We start from the raw sequence: 23,592 nt of genomic DNA, 5'->3' as shown, positions 1-23,592 counted from the left end.
ATGCTTCTCTTCCACGACAGACACCTAGTAAGCAGTCAGCACAAACTCTTCCTTACAGTCCCCCCGCCCCCCCATATCACCCTCAGGGCCGGCAGACACAGCACAGCCACTGCTGAACCGCATATGAAAATTATAGTTTTTTATTGTCTATACAACTGAAGGTTTAACTCGGACTCCTGCCTCCATCTGAGCTGGATAAAGAAGCAATTCTCCTCGTGGAAAAATAAGCACAGTACACTATTGTAATCGAAGAAACAGGCACTATTTATGTATCAGAAAGCCTTGCTCTCAATGGGGCTAACAGTCTGATGGCCCAGAAAGCCAATAGGTTTGCAGCTGTAGAGGAAGAGCTGTACAAGTCACAAGTAACGAGATGCTGGGAGCGGTGGGGACGGATGGTTGTGGCACCGGGGGAGGACCCCCTCCAGCGGCTGCCCTGTCAGTTCAGCAAGCACGACTCGTAGGTGGGCACCATGTACTTGATGTTGATGAAGGCATCCTCTCCGCCATAGCGCTCGAAGGCTTCCAGCGTCTCCTGGATCAGGTCGCCAATGTTCTCCCTCTTCTGCTGGCTGTAGTCGATGCCATCTCCGGAGTTCACTGGTTCGGGCAGACAAACAAAGAGGCGGTTATTTCCAGGCAGTGGCCCCGAGCGTCCCCCACCCACCCCCCACGCAGGCCAGGCATTTCCCGAGGGCCTGTTAGGAGACACACTGGCAGGTGACGCCTTCACCTTATCTTGCTGAAACTTGAGGCTGGTGGAAACGCCACAAAAGTACCAAACCTCATACGATGGTGATGCCATGCCTGAGATACTAGCATCACCGTGAGTTTGAGACTAACCTGGGCTACCTAATAAGATCCCTTCTTTTAAAAAGCCAACCAACCAAGAAACCCATCAAACAAACAAGAAAAAACACCAAATCCCAGGGCAGAGCTGGTGAAAATTAATCTAAAATAAAGAAACAAAGTGAGAGGACCATGTGATGAGCCCCCTTTCCAGCCAGAAGATCTCTTTGTCCACTGATCACAGAGTGTTCCCTTGGGTCTTGGTTTTGTCCAGCGCAAGCAGCAGAGGGAACTGTCTACGGTTAGACCAGGCAGGTGGCCTCACATGGCTCACAATGGGCAGGAGAAAGACAGGTTCAGCTTAGAGCTGTGCCCTGTGTCTCTGCTGCTTTGTGCACACGGTGAAGTCTCGCTCTTGAGGATTAGGGACCCCAGAGTCCTGCAATTACTCCCAGCACTTTGCTGTTTATGTGCTCCGGAATGACATGATATTTGATGACCGATCTTAGGGTCCTGGTATACCAGGGGTCAGTGCTGCTGCCGGCGCTGGAGCTTGCTAGTCCAGAAGAGGCCTGACTGCTGCCCAGCCTCTCCCAGCCTCTCCCAGCCTGCAGCTAGCCACTGTGACTGTCTTACTGGTGTCAGGGAGGAAGCAAGTCTAGATGTCCTTGGCAGGCCTTGAACCTGCACCTCAGACCTCCCACTCAATAAGCTCAGGCTACAGCTATTCGGGTGGAAGGTTCCCGATAGCCTAGACTGTGAGATGTCTGGAGAACCACAGTTCTGACAGAAGAACACCCCCCGTGCACCCTCCAGGCTCGAACACAGTGATTACACACTTTCTGCTGCATCCACAGATTTCCAAGGGCTTTAGTGTTACTGTCCCTAGAAGGGAGATGTTATTGCCTCTGGAGAAGCAGCTCACATTGCCTGGTGACACAGAAAAGGGCAACAAGCTGGGCTTCTAGGAGCCAGAGGGATGCAGATGTGAGCTCAGGCCAGCCTGAAAACTTGCACCTCACAGAGGAAGGGCTTATTCGTCCACACCGCAAACACAGGCTTCAAATGTTTACCTCGCTGGAATGTAAGAGCAGTAGAGGTTACAGTGATGCTTCAAACTTCTTACCCCCAGTTATGCCGGGACAAATCAAAAAGACAGGGTAATAGTTCAGACCAGAGCAAAGATAACCATGGCGGTCCCACACAACACAGACAGACGCTTCTTTCGCTTTAGGTCTCCCCAGAAACTTCTAGAAGAACACCACTGTCTTAGATGATACAGAAAAAGCAGATTGCCATTCTGATCGGTTTGGTTGGAGGGAGTGAAGGCAGGTAGAAATACACCAAATTTGCAAAAACAGTCTTCCAACTGTGACGCATATTAATTTATTCCATAAAGTGAACTTACAAAGGTTTACAAAACCGAATGCAATTAGGTGATTTTTGCCCCCATGGTGGACCCCTTTCCATCACATTGTGAATGAGATTTAAGTCCATTTAAAGTCTGACTCATAAAGTGGCTGGTTATTCAAAATGTCAAACACATGGAACACATTCATGAACATTGTTCCAAACAATATTTATGGTGTGAAGAGAATATTTATCATCAAGAGAGAAGCATTGTAAAGACTAGTCATAATTTTGGAGAAAGCATAAATATCAGTAAATCATATCAGGCTTTACCATTATCATCATCATCATCATCATCATCAAAGGTTGACATGGCGCATCCTGAGAAGAGAGGGTACAGTTAGGAATGGAGAACATGAGGAGTTGTCCGGAGGAGAGGGTCCCCGAGTTGAACTGGAAGAGAAGGATTCGAAAGGAGATGTGTGAGTTGGCAGAGGCGGGTGTGGCTGCTGTTCGATGGAGGTGTGCGGGGAAAAGAATGGTCCTAAACAAAGTCAGAAGGGGACCAGGAAACAAGGTAACAACAGAGTCAGGCCAAGCTACAGGGGAGGGGATGCTGCTATACATGATAAGGCTGACAGCTAAGTGCAAGTGTATCCTTAGGAATGAAGTCAATGTCCTAGGAGTCCATCTAGAGTGGAAAGAATGCCCCAGGGTGCCTCCGGCCATTCTCTGTGTCCTCCTTCCCCCCAAATGACATTCCTCATCAGCATCAGCTCGTGGTCTCTCACATAGTTAGGGAGAACTTGGCAGGCTCTATTTGCCTCGGACGGTCGAACCTGCAGCACCCTCTGCCCCACGGACACCTGGAAAATAAAATGGGTGATGCAGGACTGTGACAGCCTTGAGACAGCTCCTGCTAGACAAAGATCCATGTATTAACCACTGGTAAATAGCGCCTTTTGTTGTGCCCCAAAGGTCAAGCGCTGAATGGGTCACAGGACAGGCACATTTTCCCGATGGAGCTGAGGGAGTTTGGGAAGTCTGCGCACAATGGGGAGCGCAACACACCCTGTTTTCCACTCCCTTTCAGCGCGCAGCAGCGACAAGCAACACTTTATTCCATGTTCTTACTTTCTAAAAAGTATTTAACTGTAGGAGTGGCTCAGTGGCTTCTTTCTGTTTCGCACTGTGTAGCAACCCCAGCGATAAAAGGACAGAGCAGAATAGAGGTTGTTTGTTCAGAGGGCAGTTGGAGTTGCACTGTTTCGTGGTTGGAGAATGGGTATCACGGGGGCCGAGGAAGACCAAAAGGCAAAACAAAAATCAAGAGCCTGCGGCTTGTTTCGCGTGCTGTAATGGTGACAGGGCAGGCTAATGTCGCGCCGTGTTGACGGGCAGGTGCTGATGTGATCTCATTTTGAAACTGCACTGTTCTCAGTGTCTTGAGGAGCAGGAATGGAGGGGACTCCTTTGAGCTCCCTGCTTTAAATGCAGACAACACCACCGGAAAATATGTTTGTGAGAATAGGGCACTTAAAACAACAATAACAACAGCATCAACCAGGTGGTTATTTACAATTGTCAGTTCTGGTTAGGAAGATGGAGTTTCAGTGTAGGAAGTGGGGAGTCTATATTTCGATGGCTTGGGAGGGACGCTGATGATGGAAAAGATAACTTTTATTTATAGCTAAACATGTAGGGCACATATGGAGGGCATAAGCCAGGCTTCGTGCCCCCGTAAGAATGACATGCAAATAGTTGAACAAGCGATGGGGAATGTTCTTAGAGATGCTGGCATGCAGGAGGCAGGCGACGACCTCCCCGAGGCAGTTCCCAGTTCCCAGTTAGTTGAACTGCGTTTAGCACTTTGAATGTTGACTCTTCTCTGATTATCTGAGCAATCTGCTTCAGGATTAAAGGCATTCAAAAGTCCTCTCCTCGCTCATCCCTTTGAAATGATCCTGCCCCTGATTCTACGTCTCGTTCTTCTTCAGGTCAGAACCAGACAGGTGTGTACTTCCTATATGCTCACGGATGGCATCTTCCTGGTTAAAGAACTCAGTTCATGCCTGAGGAGCAGCTAACCCTTCACGGAGGGCCACGGCAAAGGGCAGTTATGTAAGACACATTTACATTTCACACAGATATCTGCTACTTGGTGGACGCTGGCCAGCAGCAGACGGGGATCATGCAGAATTTTGATAAAACACCTCCAGTGTGATTTCAACTTCTAGACGGTAGGAGCTTCGTTCTTTTGCTTTATTTATTGCCACCATTATACACACAAAAAGGAGCACAATCAGAGGCAAGACGTTCAAGGCAGGAAGGAAGGCCAGCTTTGCTGGAGCGAGCACGATCTTCTGAAGCCAGGTTTGGGATTGCCTTTGAAGCCTTGCTCCTTGGGCCTGAGCCCACCCTTGGCCTTGGCGGCAACGGCAGCTACTGTTACAGGGTGTTCTTTGTGCACAGGGAAAGCTCTGCTGGGCCTGGCAGGACGAAGGGACATGAGAAGACATCGGGCCCTTGCCCGGGGTTGGGGTGTGTGTGGGGTGGGGGGAGCTCACCAGCTGGGTGAGGAACTCTCCTCGGGCTGCTCTTCATACAGGACAGATGAACCGGCACCCGTGGGAACTCACGCCACTCGTGAACGCCAGCCTCACTGTCCCCTTGTTGGCGTCCTTTTGCCGTCCACTGGATGTGTGCTCTGAGAGAACTCTGCCCCACTTGTTTTCACTGGGTGCCCGAGGGAAAAGCCATAAGGATGTGTGTGGATGGCTACCTGGCTCAGAGAGAGTTCGATTCAGATTTGGGTTTTTCTGCTTTGAATGCCGTTTTTGGAAATACTCTTTAATGGTGAATGGAAAGAGTCTCTTGAACAGTCACAGCCCCTGTTACTCGGAAATAAAAGCCTTCTTTAGGTCAGGACAAGCATACAGGAATCAAATAAAGGCTTGCTCTAGGTCCTTCACCAGCACACCAAAGGCATGAACCCTGTCGGCTCTTTCTGGCACGACTAAGGTAATGAACAATCCCACCCTAGGAAGGGAGCTCCCTTCACCTTCGTTAACTCTGACACGTCACAGCGAGGAGACAAGATCGCATGGCTGGGAACAGGGTCATCGGAGAAGACGACCAAGGCATTGCCTGCCCACCTCCCCCTTTGGGCCTGCAATGGCCAGTCAGGCGATGCCTCACGCACTCTGTGAGGGTCGGGAGAAGAAGGTGAGGGGTGAAGGGATGGCGAGAAGGCTCACTGGCCACCAATCCCCTGGTGACCTGAGTTCAGTTCCTGGGATCTGCATGATGCAAAGAGAGAACTGACTTCCATAAGCTGTCCTCTGACCTCCACGTGTGCCACGGCACACATTTACCTTCACACGTCAAAAAACTAAAACTGAAAATAAAAATAAGCATAACAAAAATGCTAAAAGAAAACAAGAACAAAATTCTGGATGAGGGCAGATGGCGATGATGCCTAGACTCTTGTTCCCAATCTCTCCTTGCCCAACTTGCCAACTTGTAGAAATTTCTGGATTTATATAACTCAAGCCTAATAACGAAGGAGATTGGTGTTGCCTTCCAAGCACCGGGTAGCCCTTTAAGTAAATGAAGAAATCAGAAGTATGCCAGGGATAAAGAGAGGCGTAAGCACGCAGAACTGAGCTGGCCTTCACCCTGGGCAGCACCAGTCACAGAGGCAAACTGGCAAGCTCGCGCACAGCAGAGGCTGAATGGCAGCTGCAATGTGAGCTTCGAAATACAGAGTGCTTGAACGTGACTCCAGGCCAAACCCAGATCGAAGCTTTCCCCAGGGAGGGCGTGTTCATCAACATGAAGCAAACTGCCAGAGTGCCCTCGAACACCGAGGCCCCGGGTGGCATACTCGGCCTCCAGCAAGGACTCCCGTCTGCGGTGGCTGGGTGAGCTTGCTGAAGTAACGCGGAGCGGAATTTAAAACACACCAACAGAAGGAATGAGGTTGATTCTGGGTCAGAAAAGGAACTCAAAAGTCCCTGCGACCTGTCTGGATGTGGTGGCGTGCCCCTGTAATTCCCACGCTCAAGAAATAGAGGGGGAGGCAGCAGGATTATGAGTTCAAGGCCCGTCTAGGCAATAGGGAAATCCAATAAAAGAAAAAGGCAAAGACTTGTGATTTCACTTCTTTGTTTGTTTGTTTGTTTGTTTCTCATGGCGTCAGTCACAGTTAAAGGAGCTGCCCTCCTCCTTTAGTGGCTTGAGGTGACGTCATCAGGGCCCAGGTGCAGGCCTCTGCAGGTAAGCTGGGCAGATTTTGTAGCAAATGTCACTATCAGAGATGTTTCTTTTGGACACCGAACCACTGTAGAGTTTCTGCTCTATGCAGGTTCTAAGTGATACTTTGCTCCGGGCTTGCTGGATTTAGCACTGGAAGATTGAGAAGGCCAGAACGGCAATTTCCTGTTTGTGATAACCGCTGCTTAAGGGGGATCAAGTTCAGTGAAGTAAAACCCAATTTTTAAAAAGAAGTTTATTTAAATAACTCCCAATATTAAAAAATGCCAGTCTAATAATAATAAGATAATGTGATGTTTATGAATTTAGAAAAGGTGGGTTTTGAGTCATTTTTCCTTTCTTTTGAGATGGGATCTCATTATATTGCCTAGGATATTATTTATTATTTAAAATAGTTTATTAATTCTTTGAGAATTTCATTCAGTGGACTTTGATCATATTTATCCCTCCCCTTCTAGCTCCTCTCAGGTCCATCCTCTTCCCTACCTACCTTATTTTATGTCCTTTTTAAAACACACACACACACACTCACACACTCACACATGCACACACTTGCATGTGCAGACTCCTCAGTTAGGGATAGGACTTCTTGTCTACCTCCCAGCTCTACACTGGGAGTTTCTCCTTATCCATTGTATGAAGTGGGCCTTAAATCCAATCAGAAAGTGGATTAATTAATTAATTGATTGATTGATTAATTCCCTGACATTTGCACCACCACCGCACCAGTGGGCATGTCCTGCCAGGGCAGTCATTCCTGCGGCTTGCAGGACTCACAGACGGATAAGGCTGATACAGACTTTCTCCTCCAGGAGCATGTACAGCGCCTTTCAGCACTATGGAAAAAGTGGCCAACAGAGACGAAGCATCCTGGTGAGTATCAGCACAATTTCTCTGTTTTATGACTCAAGTAAGGTCTTAGGTCCTAAGATCTCTGTTACCCTGCCCTCCCACCTCATGTAACCCTCCCTGACCCCTTATTTCACCCTCCCCTTTATACTGGCACAGTCTATCTCCCCTCCCTTGAGAACCCCCTTTCCCATGTCCCCTTACTAGTTTCCTGACCTCGATGGGTATTCCATATGGACTATGTTATGTGTTAGATATGAAACACACATATTTAAAGATCAAGATAACATCCACAGATGAGAGAAAACATGATATTTGTCTTTCTGAGTCTGGGTCACTTCAGTCAGAATAGCTGTTTCCAGCGCTATTCACTCACCTGTGAATTTCTTAATGTCATTTTTCTTAATGTCTGAATAATGTTCCATTGTGCTCATGTACTGTATTTTCATTATCCATTCAGTTGTTGATAGACATCTAGGCTGTTTCCACTTCCTGGCTATTGTGGCAAGTGCTCTCTACGAGGATTTAGAGAATGTTGGAAATATACTCAAGAGCAGTTCAGCTGGGTCATGTGACAGATCCATTTCCAGCTTTTTGAGGAACGTGCACAGTGACACACAGTTTGTACTCCTACTAGCAGTGAATGTGTGTCCCCTGTCCTACATTCCTGCCGGCATCTGTAGTTGGGGCAATAATGCCATTTACGATAGCAAAACCAAAAAATAACAACAATAACAACAACAAAACAAACAAGCAAACAAACAAGCTCAAGCAGTACAATGAAAACTTTAAGACACTGAAAATGTTGAAAAGTTACCGGAAGAGGAAAGATCTCCCGGGTGCATAGATTGGTAGGATTACTATTGTGAAAATGGCCGTTCTATCAAAAGCAATCCCCAGATTCAACTCAATTCCCATCACAACTCAACACAATTCTTCACAAAATTGAAGAAATAATCCTAAATTTCACATGGAAACACAAAAGACCCAGGATAACCTAAACAACCCTGAACAATAAAAACAGCACTAGAGGTATCACGACCCCAGATTTCAATTATACTACAGAACTATAGTCATAAAACAGCCTGAGATTGGCATGAGAACAGACACAACAACCAATGGAATAGAACTGAGGGTCCACACGTAAGTCCATAGACCTACATCCACCTGGTTTGGACAAGGAAGCCAGCCTTACACACTGGACAAAAGACGCCTCCTCAGCAAACGGTGCTGGTCAAACTGGATGGCTGCAGTGGAAGAACAGATTCTTCTCTCTCAGACCAAACAAAACTCAACTACGAATGGATCAGGGATCCTAGCCTAAGACCCAATGCCTAGAATCTGACAGAGGAGAACACAGAGGATGTGCTTCAACTTACAGGCAAAGGAAAGGTCTTTCCAAACAGAGCCCTGGTAGTTTAGGCATTAAGACCAACAGCTGACAAATGGGATCTCATGAGAGCCAAAAGCTGCTGTACAGTAAATGATACCATGAGTTGAATGAAGAGGCAGCCTGCAGAATGGGAAGACATCTTTCCAGCTACACAGCCATATGTGAATAGCATCTAAAATATTAAAAGGACTAAGCAAAGCAAACATCAAGAAAACAAACAATCCAATTAAAATATAGGACATGGAACTAAACAGTTCTCAAAAGATGACATACAAATTGTTGTGAGGTATTCATAAAAATCTGCAGTATTGTGGAAATGCAAATAAAAACTACTTTGGGATTTCGTCTTACCCCAGTCAGAATGGCTAAGACACACACACACACACACACACACACACACACACACACACTGACAAATCTAAGGCTGGTTTTGAACTCTGAGGCTTATCGATTCTCTTCCCTCAGCCTCCTGAATGCTGGAATGACTAGGTGAGGCTGAGTTCCTTTCTCTTTTAATTCCAGTGATGAAGGAGGAGAAGCGAGATGCACACACACATGTTTATCTGTTAAAAACATTTCAGTAACTAAAGTATCAGAATTTGTTTTTGGCAGAAGTCGTTCTTTATTTGATGTCAGTTTGGTTTCCTTTATATGAATAGCTTTCTCTGTTCTAGAGTGAGAAGATGTCCTTCTCTGGAGTTTGGATAATTATGGGGGAGATCACTGTGAGTCCTGGTCTGACCTCTGAAGGTGGGGGATACAGAAGCAAGGAAGTGCCCGGGGAACTGGGGTAAAATTCACTTTCCCACACTGAGTAAGGGGAGTTGGCTTTGGGGTGATGGTTGAGGTTAACTGCTTTCAGAACCTTCAAGAAATGTTGCCTTTCACGTTTTAAAAAAAACTACTGTTATTTTTTTGCATTACAGGCACTTGGAAGGGACTGATCTTTACCCCTTTAATTATGGCTATGTGTCACCCCTTTGGGAATTCTCGATGCTTCTGTGCCAGAGGCCACACCCAGGCACCGCTTCTTCCACAGACTTTGCATCCCGTTGGAGACTGTACCCTGAAGGATGACTCTGCAACGGATATTTCCAAAGTCTTGGTTTGTGGTGTGTGAACCAAAGCTGTGATAGTTTTGCAACCAAAAACTTTTAATAACCAAAGCAGCTGGCATGCTGGAGATGCCCAAGGGCTTAAATCCTTCAATCTTCTCAGATCTTGTTGACATTAATGAATTCACAAGGTCTCTTTCCTCTGAAGATGAAAGCTTTGAAGCACACCCTGGGTGCCCAGCTGGGTGTCCCATTCTTCGTCTCCCTGACTCTGAAGCTGGGTGTCCCACTCTCTGCCTCTCCCTGACACTGAAGCTGGGTGTCCCACTCTCTGCCTCTCCCTGACACTGAAGCTGGGTGTCCCACTCTCTGTCTCTCCCTGACTCCGAAGCTGGGGACTAAAGCAGGAGACTGCTGAGTGTGTGCTGAGTAGTCGCCAGTCACTTGTGGAACCGAAACTACCATGGGTCTTGGCCAACAGCCAGTTCAATACCTAAATCTTCCTCCCCTAGACAACAGATGTTTCTAAACAACTGTCATTTCCCGACAGCAGCATAGGCTTAATTCTCGAAGTTCTGGTGTATGGGAGAGGGCACTAGGCCCGAGCAACACAGTCTCGGAAAATGCCTCAGTAATTGGGGACATAGGGAGAATCTGAGAGGAGTTCTGGAGAAGGGAAAACATGATCAGAATGTATTGTATGAAAATTTTTTTTTCAATTAAAAATAAAATTATCAGTAACTTTGCAGCTGTTTACTCCAGAGAAGGCTGCTTTTTTTTCAACCTTACTCACTGCCTGTGTTTAAAAAGGGATGGACCTTTGTCTTTTCATCCTAATACTGCTCTTTACATTTCAGCAGAATTTTGGAGAAGCACTGTGAAATGGCCATTATTCAACAGACAGCCCCTATGTTCACAACAGCATACAGTTCTTCAAAGTAATTCACAAATACCGCCAACATCAAGTTCAGTTTTTAAATCAAGTTCTGAGAAAACTTGAAGGGAACAAATGTTTAGAAAATTAATTCTAGTTAAGCAAAAGAACACTGTCAAAATCAAATTATTTGTTGACACAATACCAAATGTTATTCGAGTCCATGGTTTCAATGTCCGTATGGCTTATTGGTCCTTAATATAGCATATTTCTTTTTTACATGTCCACTTGAAAATTGTTTGGTCAAGACAAGAAAAAAGGCAAATTGGAGTCTTCGTTGATTAATGACTGTTTTCATGTAGACGTCATACTGAGAAAAACATGGGTGAATTCACCAGTTTATCCCTGTCTGGGATAAAGATATCTAGAGAGTCTGTCGCCAGTGAGGGGAGCAGAGTCCAAGTTTGGACAACAGGATTCAATGAGTAGACATATTGAGAAAGGTGTGGAGAGTTGCAAATTCTCTGCCTCACATCTACTCTCTGTAGCTGGAAGTTTTTCTGTGGCCCACCCAGTCCCACAGCCGCTCAGACCCCAAATAAACATGCAGAGGCTTATATTAATTATGAATTGAATGGCCATGACCTATGGCTCAATTTTCTTGCTACTAGCTCTTATAAATAAACTCAGCCCATTTCTTTTTTCTTTCTTTCTTTTTTTGTTTTAGTTATAGGTTTTTCTAAGATCTTTTATTTATTTATTTTATGGATGAGTGCTCTAATTGCCTGTATGCATTTGCACCAGAAGAGGGCATGAGATCCCCCTAGAGATGGTTGTAAGCCACAGTGTGGTTGCTGGGAATTGAACTCAGGACCTCTGAAAAAAGAAGTCTGTACTCTTAATCGCTGAACCGTCTCTCCAGCCCCCAGCCCATTTCTATTAATCTATATGTCACTACATGTTCTGTGGCTTTACTTGTGTGCCATTACATGCTGCTCCCTGGATGGCGGGATGGCGTCTCCTCCTCCTCTGCCTTTCTTCTTCCTGTCTCTCTCCTGGATTTCCTGCCTGCCTCTAAGCTGCCTTGCCATAAGCCAAACAGTTTTATTTACCAACCAATCAGAGCAGCACATATTCACAGCATACAGAAAGATATTCCACAGCACTTCCCCTTTTCTTTCTAATCAAAAAGGAAGGTTTTAAATTTAACATAGTAAAATTACATATAATAGAACAGTTATCAAGCAAGAATTACAGCTACAATATCTAGTCTATTTATATTTGGCAAAGGTAAAAAAAATATTTTATCTATCCTATATTTGTGAGTCTAAAGTTTCATATCTAACTTATCTTTTATCATAACTAAGGAAAATTATAATTATAACCATCTAGTCTTCAACTACATCAAAGACTTCAGAAGGATATAATATTACCTAAGTAAACAGGAAATGCATTGTAAGCAACTTCCAAAAATCTAGAATGACAGAGACAGCTGGCTGCCTGGACAGTCACCCACAGTTCCTCTGCAATATTGGGGCATCCATCTTCAGCCCACAGGCCTAGAGTCTCTCAGTTGCTTCTTACTCCCCACCTGCTGTCTCTGGAGTAAGAACAGCAGGAACACAGTGTCTCTTCCCCACGGTAGGTCTTTTAAGACAACGGCTGTGCGAGCCGAGGACTACTCTCGCTTCCCTCCATGGAAAAGAGAAGTGGTGTCTGGACAGGTGAGATGACTGAGCAGTGAGGTGAGCCGTAGGTGACAATGAGGTCCCGACGGGGAGGAGCAGAGCAGCACTCAGCAACATGTAAGAAAGAACAGGGAGGTTGCAGGAGGGTCCAGGTGTCACTTGTTACCACAGGAAGGCTGGCTGTAAGGCTGAAGAACACTGCCTTCCCAGTACAGCAAAGCATAGGTGACACTACCCCAGGGAGGTCCCAGGTGAGGGGGTCACCAGGTACAGGACTTGTGGCAGCTGGATTTCCAACAGCATCTCCCATGGGGGGCCTTGGCACATCTCATCCTCACATCCATAAGAGGGATGGTCATGCTCACTTTACTTCATCACAAGCAGGCTGGCAAGATGAGGGAGGGCTGCTGGCTTCAAGGACTTTCCTCAGTGCTGTGGATCCATGGTAGATGTGGGGCAGATGAGGGACTTTGAGGACCTTCGGTATAAATGGGAGAGATTATTGCTGCTCTAAGAGACAGGCCTAAAGGATCAGGAGGGAAGTGGGAACCTTCTAAGGAGATGACCGACCTGTCATAGCTCTCAGAACACACACGAAGGGCCGCACTCAAGCCACAGGTGCTGGGGAGGTTTCTGAATCAACGTTCCGGGTTTCCAGTCTTCATGAAGATGGGAGGCTATGGTCTTCCTGCAGGACGCTTTTCCTCCTGACTCCTACTGGGACCCTCATGCCCCAGGTAAACATTGAGCAGAGGAGGACGCTGACCTCAAGCACTGAAAAATCTCTCCTTTTCCACAGTGAAATCAGATTACCTCAGTGACTTCGTTCTCAGCCTTTGCTCTGGGAAGCAGAGAACATTAGATTCATATGGAGCTTGTAATTAATATTTAAGTTTTGCTTGATTAAATTTCTCCCAGAGCCACCTGGTCATTTCTAGTCAGCTTGATGAAAACTAAAACAAGTGATTTTGTTGTTGTTGTTGTTGTTTGGAAGAACTTACAGATGGCTGCTCAGGAACGATGCAGAGCTTCTGGGATAATTATAACTACTTGTGGACTGGCGCTGGCCGCTGTCTAGGTGAGCCTGAATGGCAGGGGTTAGCATCATCTTTCCTTTCTACGAAACATGAATGAGGCCATATATAAGCCATTCCTCAGTTTAGTGACTTTGTTTTCTTCTTTGTGATTGAGGCACAAAAGTGGAAAGAGGGACATTGGATTTCAAACAAATGTTATCCTCAAATCCGGTCGTCTGAGTTCTCCATCATTTGATTTCACAAGCAATGGTCCCTAGAACTTTCATCTAGGGCTGGATAAACGGCTTGGTTCATAGAGTTGCATCCTTCCAAACATGAGAACCAGAGTTTGGCCCACCCTCACCCCAGAACTCATGCAGGAAGAGCCAGGTGTGGTGGCATGCTCTTTCAGTCCTAAGGAGACAGAGGTGGGTGGATCCCTGGGGCTCACCAGCCAGTCTGGGGAGCCTGCCTTGTGAGGTCCAGGCCAGTGAGAGATGCCTCAGAAGACTGAAAAGCAAAGGGGCAGAAGGCACCCGAGGAACGAAACTGGGTGGTTGTCCTCAAGTTTCCACACACGTGTGAATACATATGCTCCCACATACACGTGCACACACAGATAAATACATGAAGAAAAGACTTCCACCTAAATAATGGACTCAGCTCCCAAGGCCTCTTGTATTCTGTATGATGGTGCAGTGTGAGTGAATCCTTTGTGCCTCTGGGGCACAAAGCCCAAAGCTAAAGACTTGTATGGTGTGATGTACAATTTGTTCTACTTAAAAAAATTAAATAGATAAACTCGGTGATTGTGCTTACATGAAAAAAATCCATGTTGTGCCGCCCCAGCCTTCCTGTGGGTTAGGCTTTGCTTGCGTATGTAGGCTGCATCTCAGCTTGCTTGAAGGACCTAGCTCTTTGAAAGTTCTGAAATGAATTTATGAGTGCAGAATTTGAATAGATTTCCAAGCCATTAGCCAGAAATTTTATAGAGTGAGAATATTTCTCATCAAATGAGCTCAATTAATGCAAAAAATTATATATTTAATGAATGAATCAAAGCAATCTGCTGTGTTAAACTGAGCTAACTGCTGTAAGCAGGGCAGAGTTAATGCTCTCCAGCCCTTACAAGTGTCTCAGTTAAAAATAACCTTGAAATAGCTTTCAGAGCCCTGGCGATCAACTTTTATCAGCTTCCACATTGGTGAGTTAAATGTGGCAATGGACATTCACCAAACGTCTCAAGGCAGAACCCTGGGGCTTGCCTAACAATGTTCTCACAAATGTCCAGGGCTCTTCTAACTCCAATCACAGTTTTGAGGACACACACACACACACACACACACACACACACACACACACACACACACGGGGGGGGGGGAGGAGAGAGAGAGAGAGAGAGAGAGAGAGAGAGAGAGAGAGAGAGAGAGAGAGAGAGAGAGAGAGAATCTGAGGAGGAAAATTAAAATGTGACCGTTTAATTTGCCACAGCAAAATTGGATTTGCACAAGAATGGACACTAGAGCTCTTTGGAAGTACTGATAAGTGAAACAAGCTGACGTTTGAGACTTTTGAATAAAGAATGTTTATTTGTCTGAGCCACATTTTTATCTCCTGAGATTCTTGAATTTAGTGTCCCCGGTCGCTTTCTTCTGAATCAGGACTCTGCCTAAACGAGTGCGGACACAGAGAGCATGGAAATAAAATGATAGGCTGGCGGGTGGGCAAGGGGATGCAGGTCGGCTTGTTGACCCTGCAATGGCCCTGCCTCCCAGCCCCGTACAGCCTGCTGCTAATTCTCTCTGACTGAAACAGCCGTGACACCACACCCAAAGGATGGAGGCGAGGATAAATGAGTCTGCGTGCTGTGTCTTTAATGCTGTAACAAGCCACTAAACATGTTGGTCGTTACAACTGCAGATACACAGCTCCTACCTGATGGCAGATTATCTACAATGTAACTCTCCTCTCGGATGGACAGGGAGAGACCCGGGTGAGCACCTTGTCGTCTACTTTTTGCCTTGGTGTTTGGTAAAATAGTCTCACTCTGCAATCTCAAAGGGTTGCAGTGGTGTTAAAACACAGCTGTGGAATCCTTGGGTCATGCTGGATTCAAGAGCCGAGTGATCGGATTGGCCGAAAACACGGTGTGATCACCTATGTGATGCACTGTCACTAGGCAGCGGTTTCTCTGTGCAGCCCAGGACGTGACAGTCCTTGGCTGTAGGATGTCATGTGCCAGCAGTTTCTAGCTCAAGCTCACACTCAGTAATTTCATCTTCCTGCCTTCGGACCCACGGCAGGCCTGCCTAAGTGAATGTTCTCGTTCTCCCACTTGTGGCCAGATGGCTGGTTGACGGCTCTGTCTTGTGCCGCCACTAACTCTTGCCTTTTCTAACCTCAGGAACTTTGCTATTAGCGGGTTTCCCAGATTTCTGGTTCACTGTGAGAACTGCAGTCATAATAAATCAACAGGAAAATGTGGGTTTTGTCATGATCTCTGATGTGGCGACCTCAAGCTATGTGGACATTATCTTGTGGCATTCCCGTGGGGCTGAATGCTTGCAGGGCGATTTCCTTTTTTAGTGTTTTGAGGCATGATATCTAAGTGGTAGTTAATATTGATATTGTAGGTCTAATTTTATATGAGACAATGGGGGGGGGGTGAGGGCTCTTGCCTGGTGTTGACACTGGTGGGGGGGTGTCCAGGTGGGAAGGGAAAGAGCCTGTGTCTGCCCTGTCTCTGGGATGAGGGGGGAGTTGCTCTCCTACTTCATACAGCACTGTGAAGATCTCTGCCTGCACCTGTCCGCATGGACTGCTACTTTGCCCTGGGAGGTCATATAGTTTGTCCACCCCTCCTAGATCACCTGCAGAGCAGGCTCATGACTCTGAGGATACTGGACAGATGAGCAGAGTGACTGTATTGTATTTTACCACCTGTCAAGTCAGGTCAGGACAGTGACGACCCCCATCAGGACTCAGATGGAGACCTGGACGAAGGCCTCACCAGAGTTCTTGGCCTTTCCCCAGAGACTCTCAATAGGGGGTCTACTGTTCTTCAACTGTCCACAGCCCCTATGAGCCGTCATGCTCGGGTCCAGCCTTAGAAGCATTCTTCACCGGGGAACTCTGTTCCCACACACATTTCTGTTACTGAGATTTAACTCTAACTCAAGGGCGTGCTGTATGGTGGTGACTCCATAGGTCTGGGCCACTTGCTTCCAGTTTCACAGAGATCTCCAGCTCAGAGAGGCAGTGCCGATGTGAGGGTCTTGGGAGTCTAGACATTCTCCAGTAGGAAACCTTATGCAGCAGGGGCAGGGGTAGCAAGTGCTGCAGCCACATGGTCTGCCTGGGGTGACAAGGAGAAAAAATGGGTGATAGATCTGCTGTCACCCCAGAGACCAGGAAGTTTGCCTGTCCAAACACTCTACCTTCTGGGCCAGCCTTGTGAAATCTACTCTTCATTCCAGACTTAGGGGTTATCTTTTAACTGGACTGTCTATTAAGGAGAACGTAAACACCATTGTTAATTTGACTGGTGTGAAAAGTGTTAATCTGTTAACACTACGATTGATGCATCCTTGGGTTGGTATAGCTATGCTTTATAATATGTAGGTGCTTTCAAAGATAGACGTTGTCTGGGACTAGCGCCCCTGATGTCTGGGAAGCAGGAGTTGAAGGCCAGGAGTCAGAAAGAGAGATGGCACAGGAAGTGTTGGAGGCTGAGCTTGGAGAGGGTCAAAGCTGAGACTAAGCGTTTGCTCTGAGTGACCAGTAGCAGGGGAGACGAAAGTCTGCTATTTGTCTTCAGGCAAGGGACAGTGCAGACAGCTGTAACACGAGCCTCCGCATAAATCCATGCCAACGACCTTAGCCTTGGTGTGACCTCTGGGAACAGGTTTCAGCCGGTGTCCTTTTAAAGCACCCATAAGCACCGCTGGCTGTGCAAGGATGTTTGGAGGTTTGGCAAGGAATGTGCCCACCTCCTTAGTGCTAACGGGGGGATGCATATGTATAAATACAGGAAGGCGTTGGAGCAGCGAGAGTAGAGTCCACTTAAAACAAGTTACAAAAGCATTCTGTGTTTCTGATTAACACAGGGCGAATCAAAATCAGCTCAATAACTGACACAGCCATTTAATGAACTAAGGTACATATAATTATTCGGATAGACCGTTCAGCACAAGTGACCTTTGCTTCAGAATCATCTCATCCTTTTAGTCTTTCCATTTCCTTTTGTGTAGTTAGAACCTGTTAGAAAATGCTTTATAAACTGAGATAAAGCAGGCCGTTTACAGATCAGCGTGAATAACTGAAGTGCCATTTCTCATATGGAAAAGCTACCAGCAGGTCTAATTACTAGCCTATTTGAGAGATCACGCCACAATAAAATGGAGAGAATAAATCTGCAGGCTGCATGTGTTTCTACATGACCCAGCCATTACCCTAAAACTGAGTCTGTCAAGAAACCATCCATTCATCCGACAACAGGACTCCAGAATGGGTGCCCTCAAACAAACTCCACACAAAAGTTCCCGTTGAATAAAACTCCTCAAAACATTAAGTCGCTGTAAGTCCTCTTACAATTGTTTTCTGCTATAAGAACTCAATTGATGCATTTTTTAAAAAATCAGTTCTACTTAAAGAATCTGACAGCTGTAAGACGATAAATTAGAAATTCCATAGTGCATTAGACTGCGGCATCTGCATTTCCTGCAGCATGAAGCTGTAATACCACCATAACAGTCTTTACAAGGTTCCAGCTGTCTCCGTGGGTTATGGTCGGAAACCATAGGTTCCAGAGCACTGACCGCTGCTGTTCTGTGGAGGGCTACAGACTATGGGGGTAGAGGGAGGCTAAGGACCGAGAGTCAGTGTCCTGCTCAGAAGAAAGGGAGAGAGCACTCTCCTGGGCTTTGTTGAGCATACAAATTCTGTCCTGATTGGCAGAAGGTCCAAGACAGACAGCAACAGGCCCGTCTTGAGGGCCTGAACTGACCCTCGGGGAAGACAAGGCGTCAGGCACATGGCTCAGAGGTTTCATTATGTCTGTGGGGTTGATAATAAAGACAGTGAGGGTGAAAACACTGGCCATGACCTCTCTTCCAGGTACCTATGTTAGAGCTCTGGCTGCAGGTCAAACAAAGCAGTGTGTGTGAACAGATGGGCCGTGTACCTGCATGGTCAGGGCTTGGTGCAATTTATTGTAGAAGATGGTTGTAAGTCAGCACTGGGGTCCTCACAGGTGGCTGCTAAGAAGGTGAGCTGACATTATTCCAAAGCTTGACAGCTGATGGTGTACTATGTCCATCGGCTCCCTGATAAGGTGGATCGAAAAGGCTCTCTGTACACACAATACTCTTCCAAACACGCCCACGCTATAGACGAGCAACTGCCAGAGATGGGCTTGACCCAGAGGCCTTAGCAGTTTCCATCTCACTTGCCCCCGTGCCCAGGAATCCCAAGGTTAGTGTGGCCCATGAATTCTTTCCAATGGACTCTACATCACTGTGCACTCCTGGCTGCTGAATCTATTTGGGTCCAGGACCTTCTTCCTTCTGTTTCCAAGAAGGAACCAAATGGAGAGAGAACAAAACAAAACAGTTGAAATGGAATGCCAGCAAGATTTTTTGCTTTAAAAATATACATTTAGCCTACAGTTCTAACAGAAGCTCATACCGCCTTATGTTGAATCTAATAACACTGCCTATATTCAATCATTTTTTACTTATCAACCTGACTTAAATTTTAATTCCCACCCTGCTAAGTATCTAAGTGCATTTTCCTATGTTACCTCCCTCCTTCTCTCTTCAGTAAGACATATCCAAGCATGAGTATGGGGTTCTTTTAAAAAGGATTTATTTGTTTATTTATTTTTAAATGTTCTTTGTGTGCGTGAGCATGCACATGTGCACTCTTGTGCACACATGTGAGTATGGGTACCTGCAGGGGCCAGAGCTGTGGGGTCCTCGGCAGTTGGAGTTACAGGTGGTTGTGAGCTGCGTCACATGGGTGCTGGCAACCAAACACGAATCTATGAGTCTTCTCTGAGAGCCGTGTGCACTCTTAGCGGCGGAGCCGTCTCACTGGCCCGTGTAATCTTAATTCTAATTTATCGCCACAGGCTTCTCGGTGGGATAAGTTCTTTCTCTGGATTTACAGATGAGGCGTGTGCAGGAAGGAAGGTCAAGTCTTACTACTAAGTACATTGTAGGTGAATGGCCATACGCAAAATGACTAACGTCGTTATCGGTGTTTTTACTCATTTGGTTCTGATATATATATATATATATGATGATGAAATAACTAATATAAGATGATAGAAATATCACTTTAGGGCCAGTAAGATAGTTGAAATGGTAAGAGGCACTTGCTGCTAAGTCTGATGACCTGAGATTTGATCCCTGGGACAAAGGTACAAAGAGAGAACTGGACTCTTGAAAGTTATCCTTGACACTCCCCCCACCCACCCACCCACCACATGTGCATGCATGCACAGACGTGATAAAAACATGTAAAAATAACCTAAAAACTGTAACTTAAAAACTTTTGTGACAATAGACATATTATTCAACTGAATAATAATCTGTGTCCTAATCATCACTCCATAGACCATCTCTGGCTTCTGAATTATCTACGAAATTAATTACCAATTAATAACTGTGTACTGTAACCCCAAGTCACTGTTAATTTAAATGTCAACACAGAAATGGCTGTCGCAAAATATATTGTGAAAGAAAGTAAAAACAACGACACCTGCTCCTTGCTGATATTCCTTTCTTTTCCAGTTTCCCCAGGGGATTCGTTTTGCTTACGTCACCACTTCACACTTGGGTAAAACAAGACTGACATTGGCAGCGGCACTTTCCCTGACTAATTTCAAATGTAAATTTCATGGGTTTTTGGAAGATTCCTTGCTTTTACAGAAAAATTATTTGTTTCTAGGTACCATCAAGACTAAGTCTACAGATCCCCCCCCACTGTAATATGCTTTTTAATGGTTTTATAAAAATATTTCCGTAGGGGATACAAGATAATATTATGGTGACATAATTTGTTTTACTGTGTGCAATTTCATAAAAACATATATAAAGCAATATTATAGCAGATTAAGTTTCTTATATGAGATTAAATTCTCATTAATATATTTTTAATGTTTTATGAAAAATATTTTAATACAAGGAAGTACAATTTCTTCATCTATTTTCCTACAATTGCACTTTTTTGTTTTAGATCATTTTCATTAAGATGCTTTTGGTTCCCTAACCCCAAAAATTTTTTCCTTAAAGAAATAATTGGGTCATTTTCTATAATGGCTGTTAGAGGTCTCAGACTAGGGTTGAAATAAAATAAAAAAAATTAAAACTAGGGTTGAACCAGAGGGTCAGAGAGTGTTAGAAGATATTAATACTGGATTGAGATTAAAATGTTGTTAGTGAGGTGTTTTTGCTTACTCGTCTTTTATATTTATGTTGACAATGTATTTTTGTCTAGATTGAAACCTCGTAAGAACACAGCACTGTGAGCCATGTCCTTTCCACAGCTCATATTCAAGTGAATGATGTTGAATACTCAGGGTCTCTCGTGGTGATGTGAACTATATGTTTATCTTGCAGTTTACAGGTCTTCTTAATCTCCAGTTCATTAGGTGAAAATTACAGCTTTTAGTCACCAATCCTGCTCATCTCATGGTCCAGGGCCTAGGGGAGCAGGTCACCAAACCTTGCCAAAGTCACATCTCCACAGATCATGGTACAACTGCCAACGGCACAGATCCGGGTGGGGAGGCAGAGCCCCTGTGGCTGCCGGGCCAGGGCATCAGAAGCAGGCGTGGTGAGCTGCACGTCACCGCTGTGTGGATGGCTGCCTGCTGGGCCTTCTGGGAAGGTTTTATTGGTTTTTAAATTTTATTTACTTCTTTTTCTTCTTCTTATTAGAGTCAGTATGGAGACGGGGACTGACTTTGGGCCTCTGGATGTTGCAAACTGCGGAGGTCACTTTGGGGCTCACCCTCTGCACAGTCTCTTGCCTCCTGCTTGCTTGCGTGCACACATGGCTTATACGTGTGTGTGTGTGTGTGTGTGTGTGTGTGTGTGTGTGTGTGTGTGTGTGTGTAAAATGCTGCAATGCTTGGCAGGAAGGCCCGAGGTACTTCCATTCCACCTGAAGTCAGTGGCCTATTACTGACTGCCGTGGACAGCCTCTGTCATTAAAATCTCCGAAGGATAGGCTGGTCACAGGGTCTTCTCGACCTTCTTCCTGGCAACCCTCCCACAGTACAGGAAAAGAGAAGTCTCCCTACTACATCGGGAAGAGCTAAACATTAGTGCTGTGTTTGATTTTTGTACTGGGATAAATTGATACCTGTTTCAATCTTTAGGGGAAAAAAATCCCTGTAAAAACATGTGACCATATTCTCATCTCAGGGTGGCTTTGCTCTTCTATACTCATGACTTATAAGAAATGGAAAAAAAAATTCCCAGAAGAATTGAAAGAAAATGAACTTTTAGCTTATCTGGTTTAGACTGTTCAGTATTATTGAAGAATATCAAGGCAGCAAATAGTCAAAGAGCATAAATATTTCTGAATTCTGCATTATTTAAATACAAACACCGGCCCAGTGGTAGTTTCCCACGATACCCTCTCCTTCATTCTGAATGTACTGTTTTATTTGAGTTATTCAACAAATGCTGTCCCACAAAAGAAACATTTTACACTCTGGATCCCCGTTCCCAAAGCGCTTGGCCTTGTCTCTAGCAAAAGTGTCAGGGTCGTTTGGTTCAGGGGTCACCTTACGTCAGCTGACCAGGTTGGACCTGAGTCCACTTCTGCTACCCACTACTCCACCTGGCCCCCGTGGCAAGTACCTCCCCACAGCCTCTCCTCTCCTTTCCCTCCCTTCACGCTCCCCCTCTGCAGCTGCCAGGATCTGCATGGACTCAGCCTGCCTTGCAGCTCTTCTTCAGAGAAAGCGCCGAGACTTCCCACCATCCATGGAATGAAGAGCAGCTTCCTCGGCCTCAGGTCATTCCTGTTCTACACCTCCCTCTCAGGAGCCTGAGGTGCAGCGACCCCAGCTGCTCCCCAGGGATTCCTACCTTCCTGCTCACACTTTGCTGTTCTGGCCCTCTTGTCTGCTCCCCTTTGGTGATGCCTGACCCCCAGCAAAGTCACTCTGAACCCTTACATCTTTGGGAGACAGTGTGTGCCTCCTCTCATCATTTGTGGGGTGGTCTAGCGTCCCTATCGCTGAGTGCAGAAAAAAACAGTTTATGGTGCTGTGGTTTGGATATACTATGACTGTCCCCCGGGGATCTGTGAGTTGAAACCTACCCTGTACTGGGAGGTGTTAAGACAAGGGAGACTCACCCAAGTGTGGTGCTCAGAGGTGGGGTCTCTGCATGGGAATTAAGATTGAATCCTGGTGTCTTTATAAAGAAGAATCAATCACACACACACACACACACACACACACACACACACACACACACACACACTCACACCACAGTCCTTGTCTTGCCAGTGTGCCAACCTTGAACTCAGCGAGTAAGAAGGTTGTCACTAGATGTAGCCTTCCTTGACCTTGGATGCCGAGAACTCTGAACCAACACCAACTTATCTTCTAAATAGCAGATACTTTGTTGGAGTGACAAAGTGACTCTGAGAACAGCTTCTGTTCAAGCAGTGAGCTTCCTGAAGCTGGGCACTGCCTCTCAGCTCTCTGTGGCATCCGCCTGAACTCAGTAGATGTGCAGGAGGTGACGGCTGGGAACTGGATTAGAGGACAGAATAGTGCTGTTGTCGCAGGAAGGGAGGGTGTGTGTCCACCCGCACCTCTGGGCCTGTGGGCTGCAGGACACAGGATGGGGGCCAATCTGCCTCCGGAGGAGCCATCTGCAGATAAGGCAGAAACCTGCAAACCAAGATTAGGAGAAGCCCTGGCTAGGAGGCAGCTGGGAACATGAGGGTTTTGGACAAAATCTAGGCAGTTAACTTCCCAGAAAGCAAGGCAGTGCTGGAAGTAGGGGCAACTATTTACTTAAGTATCTTTGATCAGGAAAAGAGGAGTCCAAAGGGAAACATCAGAGCAGAGAGGGGCGCCCTGTGGGCCCTGCGCTCTAGAGCCCGATCACTCATGTGTGGATGACTCCACTCACCTGTAAATGACTACCGCGTGCTCTTCCGGTGAGCTGCGGCATAGTAATAGTCTTAATATCTTTTGAGAAAAGTCTAGTGCCAGGTGAAATATATATATAATATATGTGTGTATAACTATATACACACATATAATAAATGG

At 45.9% G+C, this 23,592-nt stretch overlaps 1 protein-coding gene across 1 annotated transcript in view; it reads right to left on the bottom strand.

Annotated features, from left to right (window-relative positions):
- Positions 1-240: 240 nt before the first annotated feature.
- The window catches only part of Pacrg (parkin coregulated), a 475,516-nt gene continuing 452,164 nt past the window's right edge, over positions 241-23,592 (bottom strand). Inside the window, exon 5 of the mRNA XM_006975901.4 lies at positions 241-600. Coding sequence (XP_006975963.1) covers positions 440-600 — 161 coding nt within the window. The 3' untranslated portion in view covers positions 241-439. The remainder of the gene's footprint in view (positions 601-23,592) is intronic.

The sequence above is a fragment of the Peromyscus maniculatus genome, chromosome 16 (assembly GCF_049852395.1).
Source record: "Peromyscus maniculatus bairdii isolate BWxNUB_F1_BW_parent chromosome 16, HU_Pman_BW_mat_3.1, whole genome shotgun sequence".
In the NCBI taxonomy this organism is placed as follows: Eukaryota; Metazoa; Chordata; class Mammalia; order Rodentia; family Cricetidae; genus Peromyscus; species Peromyscus maniculatus.
Note: the sequence above shows the minus strand (reverse complement) of the source record. Positions and strands in the feature narration are given on the sequence as shown.